Consider the following 19,246-nt stretch of genomic DNA (forward strand, 5'->3'; position numbering starts at 1 on the left):
CAACCTTTGCCGGTGGTACTTTGCACCAGGTAATTCCACTCTGCAGTTCTAGTCCTTAAAGCATTATCTCCTCCAATGTAGTTATGAACATCAATAGTTGCTGTACTTTTCAGTCTGTTCCCATGTGCTTTTCCGTTCATGGGCATGAGTGGGAGATGCAGGGATCTTTGCCTGATACTACTGAATATTTCAATCATTTATGCCATTAGTCCTTTGCTACATTCCATTTATTTCAGTTTGACTAAAATGCATTAGACTATCATGTAACTGACCACCGCAGAACTGTGTTTACCTGAATATCCGGAGGTCTTCACAATGGTTATATTTCCAATTATAATTGTAGGAGGGATAAAGTTAATAATCAGTGGGGATTAACTTTTCACAGTCTGACTCCAATTATAGAAATGTTGGGCTTTAGCAGGTTTTATGTTTATTTAATTTTCATCATTTTTGTTTTCATCTTTTGTTTTCATCTATTGTTTTTATATTTATTTTTCAGCAATTCTAGGGCTGACTTCTAGCTCTGTGCTCAGGGATCACTTTGGATAGAGCTTAGAGATTATATGGGGTGTTAGGGACCAAACCTGGGTCCGGAGCATGCAAGGCAAGCAACTAATCTGTTATACCATTTCTCTTGCCCAGTAGGTTAATTTTTGTCTGTTTCTTTGTTTGGGGGACAAATCTACCTATACATTGGTATTAATCCTGGCTCTGCGCTCAGGGGTCACTCAGAGGGGCTTAGGGGAACATTTATGGTGCCAGGGACCAAACCTAGATCAGCCACATATAGGGTGAGTGCCTTACCCGCTGAAACTCTCTGCATATTTGTGTTTATTTTTATCATATTGCAAAATCTAACAAATGGACAGAGGAAAATAGTATTGGAGCATGTAAAAAGGAAGAACTATAACTTTCCTGTGGAGCCATCTGGCAAATGCTATTTCATCTGAGTGATCAAGGCCAATATCAAAAACAATGAGACATGTTGATTGTCTGGTTTCTTAATGGGATATGATTTTTTAAAAGGTACTTTTCCACTAAGTCTTACTCAAAAAAAAATCTTACAACTCCATTCTCATCATGAGAAAGTCCCCTCTGAGGGACATCATAAAAAATACATGAATTTTTCAAAGCTGTCAAAAACATTTTTAAAAAAAGGTATGTCTAAGAAACTGTCACAATCTAGAGAGACTATGAAAACTGACTAAATAACCATAGTGTTCAGGTGGAATCATGGGACAATAAAAAGGGAGTGAGTTAAAACTGAATACATTAGACTAAAATACCCTCTTTAGATAATAGAAATAAATATACTAGTTGTGACAGATGTACAGTACTACAATATTAACATTAGAACAAAGTATTTGTTAAATGGGAAAACTGTCCTGTCTTAGTAGCTTTTCTGGGAATCTACAACTATTTTAATAAAACCTTGCTTAAAATATTACTGAAAACTCAAATTAGAAAATATACTAAATGCAGAATGCAAAACTACAGCAGTTGTAGAAAATCTAGCTGATTTTGAATGTGGTGATGATTGTTTACATACATCAAAGGCATGATCATAAAACAATTCATAAGCTAGATTTCATTAAAATGGAAATCAGTTGCACCATGGAAGAAACTCTAGAGACAATGAAAAAGCAAGTGACGAATGAAGGGACAAATATTTGCAAAAGATTTAACTGATAAAAGACCACTGCTATTCAAAGTGTGAAAAGTACTATGAAAACCCAGTAATAAGGAGGAAACCCTAACTAAAATTTAAAAAGACCTGTCTCAGTCTGAGATGCTATAAGAAAGATTTATACCAGAGTGAGTATAGTCATATACCCAAAACACAGATTAATCAGAATTAAAAATATGAACTCTAAGCTGCAACCACTGAAACACTATAATGTGCTTGTCAGGCAGGGGTGGGGTGGGGGTCAGACTGGAGAGAGAATCTGGGAGAACTGTTGGGGAAGTTAACATTGGTGGAGGGATTGATGTTGAATTATTGTCTGTCTAAAACAACTACCAGTAACTTTGTAAATCATGGCTCCTTAATAATTTTTTTTAAGAAACAAACAAAAACCTTAAATATATCCTCAGTAATTGATAAAAGGCAATATGAAAAAAATATTACATACTGCATGATTTCAACTATCTAACACTCTGGAAAAGTCAGAAGTCTAAAGATAATAAGAAGATGAGTGAATGCCAGTGTTTGGGAGACAAGACTGAACAGGTGGAGGACAAATTTTTAAAGCAGTGAAACTACTCTATGATCTATAATGATGGAGAAAAAGCATTAAACATTTTTTCCAAACACAGAATATACACTGAGTGAACCCTAAAGCAAACTATGAATTTTGAGTGAAAATAACATGTCAATGTAGGTTCATCTATTTTAACACCTGAAGCACCATGGGATGCTGATGATAGGGAAGGCCTTGCATATGTAGCGGCAGGAGGGATACAGGCTACATTTCCAAGTAAGTTTTATTTTGTAACTTCTACTTCTTTAAAATAGAGTCTATTTTTACAAATTTAATATGAAAGAGACTGCTGGAACAATGAAAGGCTGTAAAGCAAGTTCTCATAAAGATCTGGCTTTCCTGGTGAAGTATTTGTCTCCAGTAGTCTCACATCATTACAGGGATCAGCTCCATGAGGACAATTCTGTCAGGGTTGCTTAAACAATTATCCCCAGTGTGTGTCATAATAAACTGTGCCTACCCTAGAACATGAAAGATCCTACAGACATTTTAATGAAATGAATGCATGAGTAAATGAATGAGTTGCCAACTGTTGCATGAAATTTCCCCCAAAATATTCTTAGCAGAATTACATTATTTAATGCAGATACATTTCTCTGATACACTTCTACTCCTCTATTTCAGTTCATGTGCTATTATGTATTTACATGTAGTTGAAAATGTAGCTGTTCTTATAATGACACAACTACATGCTCAAACACACATATGCACATAAATGTAAGGTCTATGAAAACAGAGACACCTCATATCTCCCATCTGAGCTGTAAGTGGAATGAACGTGATAAACATTCATCCGTGGTTCTTTAAGTGAGTTAATGCTGCTCTGATACTCTTAAAATTACTTATTCAGTGGTATTCTCCCGCAGATGCAAAATAAACAGTTAGTATGAGATAAATGTACACATTAATTAATATCTAACTATGTTTGGTAAGAGATTAAGTTATATCTGTTCATTATGCATTGATATTATACAATTCTGCAAGTCTTTGGCTGCTGCTGTAACATCAGGGTCATTGTTTAGCATATGTGCTCAGAAGCCCATTTGATTTCCCTGTGGAAATTTTCCTAAACCAGCAGCAGGTTGGTTTGAAAACACACTGACTGGCCCGATGGGATTCTGGAGACTGGGTCTTTATTCAGCTCCCTAGGTTCAGTGAATTGTGTTGCCATTGCTAATACATTTCACTTTCATGCTATAAAGAAGCTTTTCCAGGAAAAAAGATATGGACATATAATTTGTAAGAACTTTCTAGCTCCTATTTTCTTTGTTATTTCAAATGCTTACATAATCAAAGTGGGTCTTAAAGGCCGGTTTTGTGGTCCATACGTCTTTCCAGCCACTAGATGGCGGACTTTATGTTGTTTTCTTCATTCTCTACCCGCAAAAAGAGCCGTAACTTTTGCAGTTTCTTAAGTTTAAAACTCTCAGTTCTTTAGAAAGTTTGGTAAATGGACTTTACATTGTGACTTTTAAAAATATCTTGAATGCTTTATATTTTCACAGTGAATAAGATTTCTCCCTTTGTGTAAGAATACTGATTTAGAATATAATTCTATACAAATGCAAAAATTCTATGAAGAGAGTCTAAGAAAGTTTTTATTTCTTTTTCTTGCATAATCAAAGAAAATGTGTTTGATATTCAGAATATATGTAAACTTTACTATGAATAGTTTTCAAAATATGCTGTGAATTCTGGTCTTTTTAGAGAATGTTCTTGATATTCCCTAAGTATACCAAACTTATTTTTGCACCATCAATTCTAGGATCTTATTTGAGAAACAAATATCAATAGAAAAACGCATCTGTTTCATACAACAAGTTGAGAATTAGGAAGAAAAAAATGTTTCATTTTAGAAATTTGAAGTACGTTTTCCTAATATGCTTGATCCATTTGAAGAACTTTCACAATTTTGCCAACTTACCCTGGTCAGAAGCTCATTCATCTCTGTCACAAGAGTGTTCAGATTGCCCTCTGCCAACTGAATTAGTCTCTCCGGGGCTCGCTGGGGTGAGAGCAAATGCTGGAAAAGATTGATTCCATATACATTTTAGCGAATGGCCTTGCAGTTATCATGTGTTGAACATTTAATAGAACACAGTTTTTCTTTATATACAAATACCTTGTCCTTGTTGTCTTCAAAGAGAAACGCGGGGAAAAACCTATTAAACTGCACTTTTATACTCAAAGTATCATGTAGAATACTAAGGTAACGAATAAAAAGTCATTTGTTGAGAAATTACTGTGTACCAGGCCTTCTCTTTTGCTTCTTTTAACTTGCAACAATCAGGTGAGATAAATGTCATTGCATCTTGTGCCCAGGAAATCCATCACCTGCTGAGGTTAAAAACTGTCTCCAAAGCACATGGCCTGAAGAAGCAGATTCCAAATGAGCAGGGTCTGATTGTTTAATGTTCCATTTCAATCAACAGAAGCCCAGTTTGCAGGTAACAAAGAAGACAAGAGCCCTTCATCCAGGGCCCTGCTGAACACTAACTGGCCGATCTCAGTATTGGTGAGAGCAGGCCTGGCGCTCACAGTGACTGTGTTCTCCTACTGAATGCAAACAATCACGTGAACACTACCATGAAACAGGGGTCATGTGGTGACAGTGATGGATGAAACAAAACATGACACCACTCCATAATTTTATCACAATTCCATGAGTCTGTGGCCTCTAAGCAGACTGTAAAAGTGCCAACACTTCTATTTTCTAGGTAGCAAGAACAACTTGTTGTCTTCTTACTAATTATATCTCAGCTCTAGGTTGCCTTCATTTTCCCCTTCTTCAAGGCAACATGCACTAGAATACTGAGTTACAGAGTTGCTACAACTTCCTAACAGCACCTAATGGAGTGTAAAATCCTGCTGCCCTGAAAATTGCCTAGCATGAATACAAACAGCAAAAGGTGCTCCTAATATCTTCTTATGGACACACCCCCAAATACTTTATAGTGCGCACTGCCTCTTTATTTATTTACTTATTTGCTTCTTGGGTCACACACAGCGATGCACAGGGGTTACTCCTGGCTCTGCAATAAGAATTACTCCTGGCAGTGCTCAGGGGACCATATGGGATGCTGGGAATTGAGCTTGGGTCGGCTGTGTGCAAGGCAATTGCCATACCCGCTGTACTATCACTCCAGCCCCTCCACTGCCTCTTTTGAACAAATTAATATCCCAGTCATGCTTCATCATTTGTTTGTTCCTGGTGAGTTCTGGTTGGATCCCGGGCAGTAGGTAATGTCATAGCTAAAAGAACTGAGCTAAAAACCAAATAACCCACCTATGTTGTAAAAATATAGAAGTGGAAATATGCAATTATTATACGAATTGTGAAAGAACAACAAAACACCTGAATCAAGAAGGAATGGGATTTTAAAGAAGATTAAGGTCCTTTGGATCAACTGACATTCTTAATAAGGAAATCTCTTTGTTTAGGATACTCACTTACTGAAACCTCTTCCATAATAAAGTATTTAAGTATCCACTGCTTAAATATTAATTTACAAACATTCTGCTGACATTATTTATCTAGATTATTTATCTTTCTTTTCTATGTGTGGACATAATAGGTGGTCAACATCTTCTTTATTAATACTCTTTATATTTTTGATTACTGGATACCCAAAGTAAACTCACATTCCCCTGCCTGGCTTTCAAGTGTGCCCTTTATATGAAATCACCACCCTTATCTTTCATTAGCAGGCCTGACTTCAGTGATTGCCAGACAGATACTCTACTACACAACTCTGTTTCTGTTAACATGGCTCTTAGATTCAATGGAAAGAGAATTCATTTTTATTCTCACAGGTCCTAAAGTTATACTCTCTGTAACTTAAATTCCAGTTCTACAATGCATACCCATGGAATATTATAATTCAAATATGACTTTTCTGTACCTCTGTTTCACTACAGAAAAATGTAGTTGATATGAGTTTGTTTTATTTCTTTCTAAAATATTATGTATGATCATTTCTGTAATATTTTAGTTGTTACCTAATATAGAGCGATAGCTCAGTGGGTAGGGCATTTGCCCTGCACGTGGCAGACCTGGGTCAACCTGGGTTTGATTCCTTCACCCCTCTTGGAGAGCCCGGCAAGCTACCGAGAGTATCTCACCCACATGGCAAAGCCTGGGAAGCTACCGTGACATATTTGATATGACAAACACAGTAAAAAAGTCTCAATGGAGATGTTACTGGGCCCGCTCGAGCAAATTAATGAACAACAGGAGGACAGTGACAGGACCATGACCTAACATAGATAGATACTCATAATAACATTATTTATTCTTTCATTATTATTGACTTTTGTCTGGAAAATACTGATAATATTTATCTTAAAGATTTTTGTCTTGATTGAATTATAGAAGAGTGTCTGCTAGTTCTTAGTGAATAAATGTTAGATTTTTTTCCCAGATTGTAACAATATTCCTCCAGTGAAATTTAATTCACAAGTTCCTTGCATGTGCAAGGCTCTGAGTTTGATCTCTAGTAAATCAAACTGGAATAATAAATAAACATGTAATAGATACATATTTTTTGTCTATTCAAGTTCCAACAGAAATCATAAGTTATACTCTCATTCATGATTCTTGAATATTTACCAACATAACGTTGCACAGTTGTATGTCAAATTATTATAAAACATGTGGTGGTCGATAGTTAACTGTGTGGTGAAATTTTCCTTATTGCTTAATTATTATTCAGTGATATATTTTTAAGAGTATAAGCTCTAAGCTTCCTGAGCAGACACTAGAAGTCACAAAACTCCTAGGGAACAATGGAATATTCCAAAAATTCTCAAAACACTCTAATTAACCTTGTATAAGTAATCAGCTTTTTTTTTATCACATGAAACCCTAACTTCCTTAATCTTTCCTCCTACTCTATTAACTATAATAAATGTTATCAATGTTTTAAAGTAGTTCTCAAATTAGTTCTTGTTGCAGTACTTTCAAAGTATGAGTTTTCTAGTGAAAAATTTTAATCTTGTGTTTCCATTTGGATAATAAATTTAAGTGTTATAATAGAATTCCTGAATCTTGAAATGAGCACTCGGGGCCTATATACAGCCACCCCATCTTAGTTTCCATATTTGCATGCATTTGCTCATCTTGTAGATTAAGACACATATGTCATGTGAATTTACCTAGTATTTTTCAGGATCTCTTATATGGGCATTATACTTTAAATTGTGAAAACTTGAACTTGGTTATCAACCACCATGGGTAATGAAAGAGCCACTGTCAAAGTGACAGCATAGCCTTGTAGCATGCAGCAGTTTTCTTTCCACGCAATTATTCATTATTTTATCATGCATGCTTTCAGCATAAATTTTATTTCTTTAGGCATTTCTAAGGACTAATTTGTTTTAGTTTTATAGAGCTATGCATTTCTACTTGACTTTATGTCTGCACATATTTAAGTAACATAATAAAATTGATGTAGACCAAACACTAGGGGCAATTGAGGCTATTTTCTTGAAGAGTAATATGAATATTATGGTTCTCAAGTTTGTTTTTTTTTTAAAAAACACCACTTAGGAAATATTTGAATTTCCCTAATGGTTGCTTTCCTGATTTGTTCTAGTAAGAGTTTTCTACAAGTTATGTACACTACACCTTGGGCAGCTTATGTCATTTTTCTTGACTCCTTCTGTTGTGTTGTGAACTTACCTTCAATTCCTGAGTTGTATTTTCAAGACCATAGAGTATTTTGTATGGAGCAGGCAGAGGGCCAGTGAGGTTGATGCTCATGGCCATCTGCTCCAGGCGAGCCAGGTCAGTGAGGAGAAGGCCTGTGCATTCATCGCCACAAACTGTGAAAGGAAATGACAACGAATATTAATTTTGGAAAAGCATCCTAGGCAGATGTTCATAGATTTCAGATACGGAATATTTGATGACCCAAGTATAATTCAAGTGAAAGATAATGATACTCATCTCAGATAATTAACACTTTTGCATGGATGATAGTTGAAAAAAAGAGGAAAAGAACCACAAAAGAGCAGGCATGCCATCTTCCAGAACCTAAAATTATGGATGATGATATGAATGGAAATACCAAAGAGGAGGAGCAAATGGATTTTGAGGGAAACAAGTGAATTGTAGAAGTAGTATATGAAAGGCAGGAAACAGAATACAACATACAAATGCCCCAGAAATTTTCACATGCGAACTCTAGAGGAAGTCTATAATTATGGATTATAGGGAATAAAGCTTGTTTCAGAATCTAAAAATGCATGCAACTGTGCAGTGTTATCTTAATTTGCACTGTAGGGTATCTCCAACAATTGGACCTCTCAACAAGATGTAATATGTATCTGAACGCTATAACTTTTTAACCTAATATCTACTGCAAAAATATATTTTTAAAACAAATCAGAAGAATTTGTGCTTATTTCACATGATATTCCCTACTTGCCAAATCTTCCTCTTTAGCCTTTTAGCCCTGTAATAACCATGGTTAGTTGAAGTTCCATGTTTTTATTTGGATTATTAGCCTATTTAGTTTGTGGATAAATAATTGCAAAGTTCCAGGAAATAATATTATTTTTCAATATCCTAGAGTGCTAATGACCTATCTCTAATTTTTTTCAATGGTGGGGAAGAAGGTTTATTGCAATTTAATGGTGGTGGAAAGGAACTGATGGCAGACTTGATGGAGAGAGAAAAAGGAATTGTCTTTATGCTATAAAATTACTCTCATAATGTGGCATTCTTTTGAAACTTAAAATGGATTGATTCTCTGTAGGATATAAGAGTATACATATTCACTTGGAACATTTTTATTTCAACTCCCTCTTTTTTTTCAACTTTTTGCATCACAAAATAATGAAGTATATCTATTCCTTACAAAAAAGCACTGCTACAGTTATTATATGCTGTCAAGTAGTTATCATTTCCTGCATATAAAACTTTCATATTTTTTTCTTCAGATAATTGTATCAGAACTATACACATTTTAGAAGAGAGTAAACACAGAGATTTGGAACAGTGTTGAATCACGCCCCAAACTGGCAAGAATTCAATTGCTTCTCTCAACAGCACTCCCTGGAGCTGCCTAATAGGGGGAAAACCACTAACTGAAGTTTGAGAAGGAAGTAGAACAGAGCACAATTATTTTGATAGGCTAGGGATAGAGGTGAGTTACAATATCCCTTCACCAGAACTGAACAGTACTTCAGTAAATGGGCCCTTGCAGGTGACACCTGCAACAATAGAGTATCACCTGCAGGGGCTTAGCCAGCTCCTGGCACCTTGAAAGGTGGGGATACAAAGAGGCATTCGAGACAGAAGTGAAATCTGAGCTCTATCTCCGCTTCTATCTAGAATGAGAGAGGAGTTTTCTCTGCACAGAGACTTAGGAAATGGAAGAAATCACCAAGGCTTTACACCCGTACTTCAATTCAAATGCTTGAGACAAATGAACAGACTGGTATATAGGAAATAATTAGAAAAATCCACAGTCTAGAATGTAATTAAGATGAACTTCCAAACATTAGCGACTCTCAGAATCAACCGATCTTCAACAAAGAAAGCACAGACAGAAACCCGCCCCCTTCACCTCAAATTTCTGATACAGGAAGTGATTGCTATGTGTTTTCTCATTCTGCAAATAAGATTGTCCTTCTAATCAAGTTCCCTGGGGGTTACTGAGACTTCTGCTCTAAACTCCATACAGTGAGTAACAGCCAGAGTGACAGTACTCGAATCATAGAGGAGATGATAAAAAAAAAATGCATCATCTCGGGACAGGGAGAGAACTCAAAGCACTAGTGTGCGTGCTTTATATTCAGAATGCCAGATTTAATTGATCCCCAGTACCACATGGTCTCCTGAGTATGAAGCAATGTGACATTGAGCACTACTAGATGTGCCCCCCCCAAAAAAAACCAACAAATAACTCTAAATAAATATATGAATACATCTTTGTTATACTTCGAACATAGTAAACCAGAACCTACATTTCAGATAGATTCACGCATGATCTTCTCACACCTATGTTTGGAAAGCACTATGATTAACTCAGAGGTTATCAACTTCAGTTGCATATTAGAATACTATGGGAATTTATGACACACAGATAAATAAGCATTTCCTTTCCCCACCTTTCGAGAATACGTTTGACATGTTTGTGAGAAAACTTTGGTGAAAGCTTTCAAATATGATTTTTAAAATACTTTCTGAAATACATTCTAGATGATTTTATCATGCATCCAGGGTTTAGAGTCACTGGACCAAATGATAAACCTCAGACTTGTTTACTCCTAAACAAAGCAAGGATTTGGAAGAAGTTACTTTGCTGACTGTCTCCTCTATCTGTAATTCTTCTCCTTCCACCTTTTTCCATGAAGCTAAAAGACCTCAGTGCAATTACTCAATTGTTATTTCTTTCAAAGAATAAACCCTGAGGATTTGACATTACCCTCCCCAGTAACATAACTGCGTTCCTTAGATCTTCTTATCACATATATTTGTATGAAACCTCTTATTAATTAATTCACTTACATACAATTTCTCCCTCATCATAGAAGGGTCTTTGATCACCTTTGTCTTGAATACAGTAAATGATCAACACTAGTTTCCTCCTACCTCAGAGAGACAAGAAAAAATATTTTGCAGATGGTCAAGGTGTTAGAAGGAGAAGCTTGAGACAGGAAATGGAATAGTAGGAGAAATGCTGAAACACAGAGGAAGTAATAGAAAATGACTGAAAGTGGGGACAGGAAATGGAAAACTACACAGATGTGTGAAGGACAGGAAAATAGGATAAAAACAATACTTAGCGAGAGAAAATTGTCTTGTGAATAGAATGGCAGAGACTGATTGATGTCAAGGACATGGCTGATACGATTACTTGCTAGAGGTTATTCTGTTTTGACCCAGAAAAGAATTATTGGAATGGGGATATAAAGGGGAGGAACAGGACACAAAGCATTATCAAAAGAAACAATACACATAGCTGAGTTACAGAGCTGATAAAGGCAGTGCTCTTTTTTGAAGTGGGTTAAAAGTAGTTACTTCTTTGCTGTTGCCTCCCTGCAAAAATGAATTTTATTTCCTTCTACTAGAATCTGGTTGACTCAACGACACACTCTGACCCACTGAGAGTGGCAGAAGGGCACTCTGGGAGTCTAAATACTAAACTTCAAGGTGTTTTACCTCTGTTTTTTGTTTTTCTCTTACATGCTATGGAACCCTGTCACCTTGTAAAAAAACCCCACACTTGTCTTGTTGAGAAAGAGTGACAACAGAGTAAAAAGCAGCAGGTCCAACCATTACTGCTGAGGCCTGAAGGTAAAAAGTTCATCTGGGAACCCCCAGGAATGACAATAAAGAACTTTTCAATAGAGCCCATCTCAGATCACATACCCATACTGAGAGTTGTTTTAAGGTATGGAAGGTTGGTATGTCAGAAATAGAAATAGAAAATTCATATACATTTACAAGCTTCACATATGTGATCTAAAGGAATAATACAAATCAAATTCTTCCAAGCTGTAATTCAGAGGATAAAAGCAAATATTAGTATCAATGCTTAATATTATTGAAATTATGAAGTCTATTAATGTTCCTTTCTCACTGGGTCCACGTTCATCACAGTTTTAAATATTCCATTCCACTTATAGTATAGATACTTTTGGACAGAATTACCAGGATATAAACAATATATCGATCTCCAGTTTCAAGATCTGGAAAGACAATTATGTAATATCTCACCTTTTTGTTGTGTTATTGCTTTTTAGTTTGTTTTTATTCTTAGGGAAGCAGTTGATTGCTCTTTTTCTAAGTTATTCATAATTTATAACTCACCTATTTCCAAGAAGGAATTGAGTCATTTAACTGAAAATTAGTATAGCTAGAGGCTCCTTAGTACTTCCAGAAGTTTCCAGGGAAACTTTTCAGAGTTTTTACTTCCCACAAGAACAAATCAGCAATTTAGAACTAGGCCTGATTTACTATAATATACTACATAGCAATATGGCAAGCTAGAATACCAAGAAACATGATGAATACTGTATTTTACTTCCTTTACTCTATCACCTTGTCTTGGCTATGAATTTTCAGTTGTTGATATAAAAATGTATTTACTTGATTTTTCCAGGACTTTTGAATTTCATTTTATGTCTCTGTGTCAAGGACTTAATCATATCTTATCATCTCAGTATTTAGTTTGAGGAGACAAAGCACAATCTCATTTCCATAAGTGAAAGGCAAATTTTATAGCATGCACATTATTTACCTATTAACATCTGTCCAAATAGACCCCAAAGACTCATGAATATTGTAGATATGGAGATGTTTTAGATGCTTCTGTACAAGTCTAGTTTATGTAGTTATAAGATAAACACATAGGAAAGTGTGTCCTTAACAAAAATGTATGATTTTTCTAACATTATTATTTTACTTATATCTTTAGCTATTTGTCACTAAATCTGTTTTGTTGTTTGTGCCATATTCAACTATGTTCAATGCTTACTCCTGGCTTTGAATTTGGGAATCATCTCTGATGGTGCTTGGGGGACTATATGGGGCACTGGGGGGTTAACCAGGGTCAACCGTGCATAAGGCAAGTGCCCTAACTACTGTATTGTCTCTCTTTAGTGATTTTATAAGCCAGTAAAATCTGAAATATCTGGTGATAAAAGCTGTAAGTGGATGCAAATTCAAATCACATTTAATTTCTTATGATAGAGAAACATTGAAATATGTAGAGATGTGGAAGTGTTCATGTTATGTAAATAATTGTTCTACAAGCAAGTTTTAAGATTTGGCATAAATTAGTGCTTGTAATCTGGACCCCCAAAACAAAATCTAATTTATTCTCCTATTCTGTAATAGAGATAAATATATAAAAAGAAACCCTACCGAAAATACATGGGAGCAAAAACAAGTATTTCAAGACTATCATTATATTTTACAGTACTAAATGTTTCTGAGGCTTTGCCTATAAAAGTGTCAGAATGAATTTGTGTCTAATATAAACAAATGTAGTACTAAATTCTGAACATTGTAGCTGGGCATGTGTACGGGAAAATTCATGCAGCTGATTTCTCAGATATTTCTGTTAGTAATTAGTACAAAATACTGCATATTTACCAGAGTCCCCAATGCATAATAACTACTGACTTACTATCAGAAAATTCATTCTTCCAAGCCGAAGAAACTGATGCTGAAATGCATGAATTGGGTATTAGTCAATAGGCCAAACTTACCAATATTTTGGTAAAGATTCATTCATTGTGTGCTCTAAAAAAGTAGGGCCAAAGTGAATATACATGGATCTAGAATAAAATTAAAAATTATATGTAAAGTTCCTTAGTTCAGTTCAATTATTTTATATTAAGTTCATTGATAATTTTTTTGTGTAGATATTTTGTGTTTGTTTATCTTGGAAAAGCACTGTTAGAGTCTTATATATTTAGGCCTTATTGAATAAATCTATTATATTATTTTTTTAAAAAATTTAAAATTTTGTTCTAGAACCAATTTATCACTTGACTCGATCACTTGACATCCTGTTATTTATCGATTTGCTTTACTGGGTGCCAGTAACATCTCCATTCGTCCCTGTTGCATACTAGTGTAGCCCAATGGCATCTGCTCGCTCCAGGAATATGAAGAACCCCAAACTGATCATTCAGGGTCTTTCCTAAGAAGTCTGACCATCTCGTAGGTGGGTGGCCACACGATCTTTTGATGTTGTGTGGAATCCAGTCCATAATGGCTCTAGTCCAGCGGTCGTCTCCAAATATCATTATGTGTCCTGCCCACCTGATTTTAGACACCTCAGCAAACAAAACAACATCCCTGATTCTTGCTCATCAATGGAGGTTGGAACTCCAGATTCTTTCTCTCACTTGAGTGAAGCGTGATACTCCAAGCATAGCTCTTTTGATTCCTTTTTAGGAAACCCGAATAGCATTCTCATCCTGTTTTCCTAGGGTCCAGGTCTCTGATGTGTATGTTAATGCAGGAAGAACAGTGGAATCGAAAAGATGTGCCTGGAGCCAGAGGTTATTCATCCTCTTAGTTATTTCTTTGACACTCTTGAAGGCATTCCATGCCGTTCTCTTGCTCCTGCGCAACTCAGGTGCCAGGTCATTCGACATGTTGAGTTCTCGACCTAGGTACACATAACTGCTGCATTTGGAGATGTTTGTTCCATTGAGAGTGAATGGAATCTCAGAAACGAGTCCGTTTGTCATGAACATTGTCTTCGTGAAATTCAGCTGCAGTCCGACTTTTCCACACTCACAGTCGAAGTCAGCCAGCATTTGTGCCACTTGGCTAATGTTTGATTTATGAGAAGGATGTCATCAGTGAAGTGGAGGTGGTGTAGTTGCTGACCATCTATCTTCACTCCCATTTCTTCCCATTCCAGTGGTTGCATGACATTCTTGAGGGTGACACTGAAGAGTTTCGGTAAAACGGTATTACCCAGCGAACCCCTCTCTTGACGTCGATGATCACGTCCTTGTAGAATGGTGAGATCCTGGTACTGAGTCTGTAATACAGCTCACAGAGGATCCTGATGTACTGATTTTGAATGCCCTGGCTAGGGCTTTGATGCCCGTTTCAGTCTCAACAGAATCAAAGGCCTTCTTTAAATTGATGAACGTTAGACAGAGCGGCATCTTTTTTTTCTTTTTTTTTTTTTTTTGTAAATTTTATTGAATAACCGTGAGATAGTTACAAGCTTTCACGTTTGGGCTACAATCACACAATGATCAAACACCCATCCCTCCACCAGTGCACATTCCCCACCACCAATACCTCATTATACCCTCCCCCCCTCTCCCACCCTCCCACTGTCTCCAAGACAGACAATATTCCCCATACTCTCTCTCTACTTTTGGGCATTATGGTTCAACAAGGTATTTTTAACCTCTCATCAAATCATGCATGGTGAGGAATTAAGGGAACTCATTTGCACTGAAGAAAGGAGACATAAAAACCAGGTATGACACTGTCCTCCTTCACCCAACCTGTCAGCCAAGCACACAGAGCTTTTGAAAAAACCTGGTAAAGATTCCAATAAAGCTGAAATTAGGAGTAAGAAAAATTAGGAATGAGAAATGGCATGAGGAATGAGAAACAGAATCACAATGAAGTTGAATGAAATGAAGAAATCAACGGAACAGAACTTCAAGGAAAACAGAGAAGCTAAGAGGAAGAGAGATCATCAAACTAAAGATTATAGTAGCTGAACTATCAAAGCCCATGTAAAGATAGTTAGCCTGTAAGTTTCAAAATAGTAATTTAAAGATGAATTACTAGATATCCTTTTAAAGTTCTCCCAAAATAATTGAAGAAGCTTGTTATTTCAAATAGCTTACATGAGGTTATAATTATCTAATATCAAAAGTATACAGATACATTACCAAAAAAAAAAAACCAAATGAAAAAACCCACAAAACTACACACCAATGTCATTTATAAAAATAGCTGCAAAAATTTCCAGCAAAATCTTAACAAACTAAATATTTAAATACTAAATTATAGACAGTAAAATTAATACAAACAACAAAAATAATATATGCATCATGATAAGTGTAATTTATTTTAAGGCTGCAAAGATAATTTGAGAAACACTAATCTATATACGTGTGTATATAATAAACAAAAGAAAATTTTAAATGATGTGATCACATCAATTAATGCTAAAAAAGTATTTTTATAACACTTGGCTTTTTTGGTATTAAAAATTTACAACAAAATACTGATAGATGTAACATATTTCAATATAGTAAAGGCCATATACATTATCCTTACAGCTAAAATCATATGCAAGAAACACTGACAATTTTTTCTTTAACATAAGGAACAAGATAAGAATGTACCTGAGTAAAGATACATTAACACAGTTAAATAAAATTCAAAATAGTTTTGGAGGTCCTAAGCATAGCAGTTATTTAATAAAAATAAATAAAAGGGATTTAAGTTGGAAGCTAAAATAAATAATAAATATACTATTGTGTATGGATAACATAAAATATATAAAAAAAACATAAGGACTCAAAAAGAAACAAATTGAAAACAGAAGACAAATACAATATATTGTCAGGTATAAAATCAATATACAAAAAATCAAGTGGCATTTCTTGATTCAAACAATGAACTAGAATAGAAAGGAATGTTTAAAAGATCTTATTTGCTATTTATATAAAAGATAATCAAGTACTGATAATCAATTTAAAAGAGAAGATGAAAGATACATTGTAAGCTTTAGTTTACTATTAAGAGAAATCAAAAGGGCTGAGAGATAATACAGTGAGTAGGGAACTTGCCTATTCGGGGTTCAATCCCCCAAATCTATATGGTCCCCCAAATATGAACCTGATTGAGTCCTGCTTGGAGAGTCAGGAATTACCCCTGAGCATTGCTGGGTATGGTTCAAAGACCAAAAAATATAAAACAAAGGAAAAAAAAAGAAATTAGAAGACACAGGAAATAGGAAAATATTCCATGTTCATGGATTGGAATAATTATCATTAAAATGGTAAACCCACTCAAAGCATTTTTCAGAGTCAGTGTAATTCCTATGAAAATTCCAGGGGCAATCTCAAGACATAGAACACCATTAGTAAAATTTATTACTCCAACAAATTCGGAATAAAAGGAAGATAGCAGGCATCATATTTGCTTATTTTATATGATAAAGCTAGAGTAACTAAAACAGTGTGTTGATGCAACTAAAGGAAGAACTCAGATCAACAGTATCCTGGAGTCCAGAAATTAAGGATTTCAGGGAGAATGTCAATTAGTTTATGGTAAAGAGTCACGATGATAACAATTAAGAAAGGAAATCCTCTTAAATAAATGTTATTTGGAAAAATGAATAGACACAAACCAAAGAATAAAATCAGACTTCTATATCATACCATATTAAAAGTTAACTAAAAATGTATCAAACTAGTTTTATTAGGCCCTAAATCAGAAATGCACTGAACAAACCATAGGTAAAAATATCTAAGATATTGGTTTCTATGACATATTATTGATTTGATTCTTAAAACAAAAAGTGGAATTAAAATCACACAGTAATGCTTATAGAAAGGAATTATAAGTAAACAGAATTAGTAGCAAACAAAAATGTTTCTGAAAGGTAATGACCAGTAAATAGAATTAATACCAAATATCTACTTCTGAAATGCAGAATAAATTGTTTTAAAACAAAAGGATATCTTACTAAATAAGGGTAAATATTTTTTCATCAAGCATCTGATATTTAAGAAAAAGAATTCACAAAATTCAACAACAAAAAGATCAAATAACTCAATAAAAGATGGGGATAAGAGATGAATATATGCTTCTATGAACAAGTCATACATATGGATAACAGGTACATGGTAAAATGGTAATCACCACTGATTTTTTCAGGGAACTACAAATCAAATTTACACTGAACTTTACCTAATACTAATTAAAAATGGCCTTTATCTAAAAATGGTAGAAATAAGTACTGGCGGGGATTTAGAGAAAAAGGAACTTCATTCACTATTGTGAGGATATAAATTGATTCAGCATTGTTTCATTATAGGAAACAATACAGGAACTTCTTAAAATACTGTATATAAGGCCCTCCCATTGATCGTCGATTTGCTCGAGCGGGCCCAGTAACATCTCCATTGGAGACTTTGTTGTTACTGTGTCTGGCATATCGAATACTCTCGGTGTAAATAAAATGGTACCAAATGATACAGTAGTTCCTTCAGCTTCTATAGTAAGAATGCAAAATAACTAGAAAAATATATGCACACATATATTCACTGTAGCATTATTTGCAATAACCAAGATACAGAAACAAACCAAGTTTTCATTATAGATGAGTGGATAAAGAAAACATGGTCTTTATGCACAACAGAATCACTGTCACTGTCCTCCCGTTGTTCATCGATTTTCTCGAGCGGGCCCAGTAACTTCTCCTTTGTGAGACTTTGTTGTTACTGTGTTTGGCATATCAAATACGTCACGGGTAGCTTGCCAGGCTTTGCTGTGAGGGAGAGATACTCTTGGTAGCTTGCCGGGCTCTCCGAGAGGGGCGGAGGAATCGAACTCGGGTCGACCATGTTGGCTGCATGCAAGGCAAACACCCTACCCACTGTGCTATCGCTCCAGCCCACACAATAGAATACTATTTAATATTTAGAAAATAAAAACTTTATTTTATTATATTCTGTGTATAACTGAAGGATGCCATGCTAAGCAGAAGTTAAAAGAAGGATAAATATAGGATAATCTCACTCATAGGTGACCTATAATTAAACGGAATAAGAGAATAGATAGTTCCCAATGAAAATAAATCATTAGACTAAGAACACAAAACTTACAACTAAAATTAGGGATGTGAGGTGTGAGCTGAAAGGGACCAACAAGGAGGAGTAATAGGAGTACTTTGGTGGTGGGAATAGTGTTGTAACTTTGTATTTCTAGAACATACAAATATTTGTACTTTGTGAACCAATGTTACCTTATACAAAGAAAGCAGAGAAGGAAAGAAATCAAGGCAGGAAGAAAAATGAACGAGAAGTAATGGGTTAATAGGCACCACGGCTTCATTTATACCAGTGCTATTAGTGAAGGGTATAGCAATGTACATATTTTGTGAATACATACAATAAAATCAGATTCAACAGAACTGAAAACATGAGATGTAAGTGGCAACAACTGAAACTTTGCAATGTGCAAAGTTTCAAGCTGACAGGTGGGGTGAAGTGAGGGTTGGGATAGGGTGGGAATCTGGGAACTCTGGTTTAGGAAAGTTGACACTGGTAGAGGGATTAGAGGTGAATTATTGTATGTCTAAAATGCAACTGTTAGTAATGTTGTAAATCATGGCTCGTTAATGATAATTTCAAACCTATATAATCTGATGGAAAACAGAACTCACAGCTGTCATTTTCTCTAGATCTCAATTCAAAAGCACAGTTTCATAATTTACTAACAAGCACTTTCTCATTGTGATGTTTTTGTA

General features: G+C 35.2%; 1 protein-coding gene across 1 annotated transcript in view; it reads right to left on the reverse strand.

The window, feature by feature from the left end:
- Nucleotides 1–19,246, reverse strand: part of LAMA2 (laminin subunit alpha 2) — a 647,398-nt gene that overhangs the window by 153,539 nt on the left and 474,613 nt on the right. The window contains exons 33-34 of the mRNA XM_056126014.1: nt 7,942–8,084; nt 4,186–4,284 (exon numbers count right to left, since the gene is read on the reverse strand). Coding sequence (XP_055981989.1) covers nt 4,186–4,284; nt 7,942–8,084 — 242 coding nt within the window. The remainder of the gene's footprint in view (nt 1–4,185; nt 4,285–7,941; nt 8,085–19,246) is intronic.

The sequence above is a fragment of the Sorex fumeus genome, unplaced genomic scaffold (assembly GCF_029834395.1).
Source record: "Sorex fumeus unplaced genomic scaffold, SorFum_2.1 ptg000061l, whole genome shotgun sequence".
Classification (NCBI taxonomy): domain Eukaryota; kingdom Metazoa; phylum Chordata; class Mammalia; order Eulipotyphla; family Soricidae; genus Sorex; species Sorex fumeus.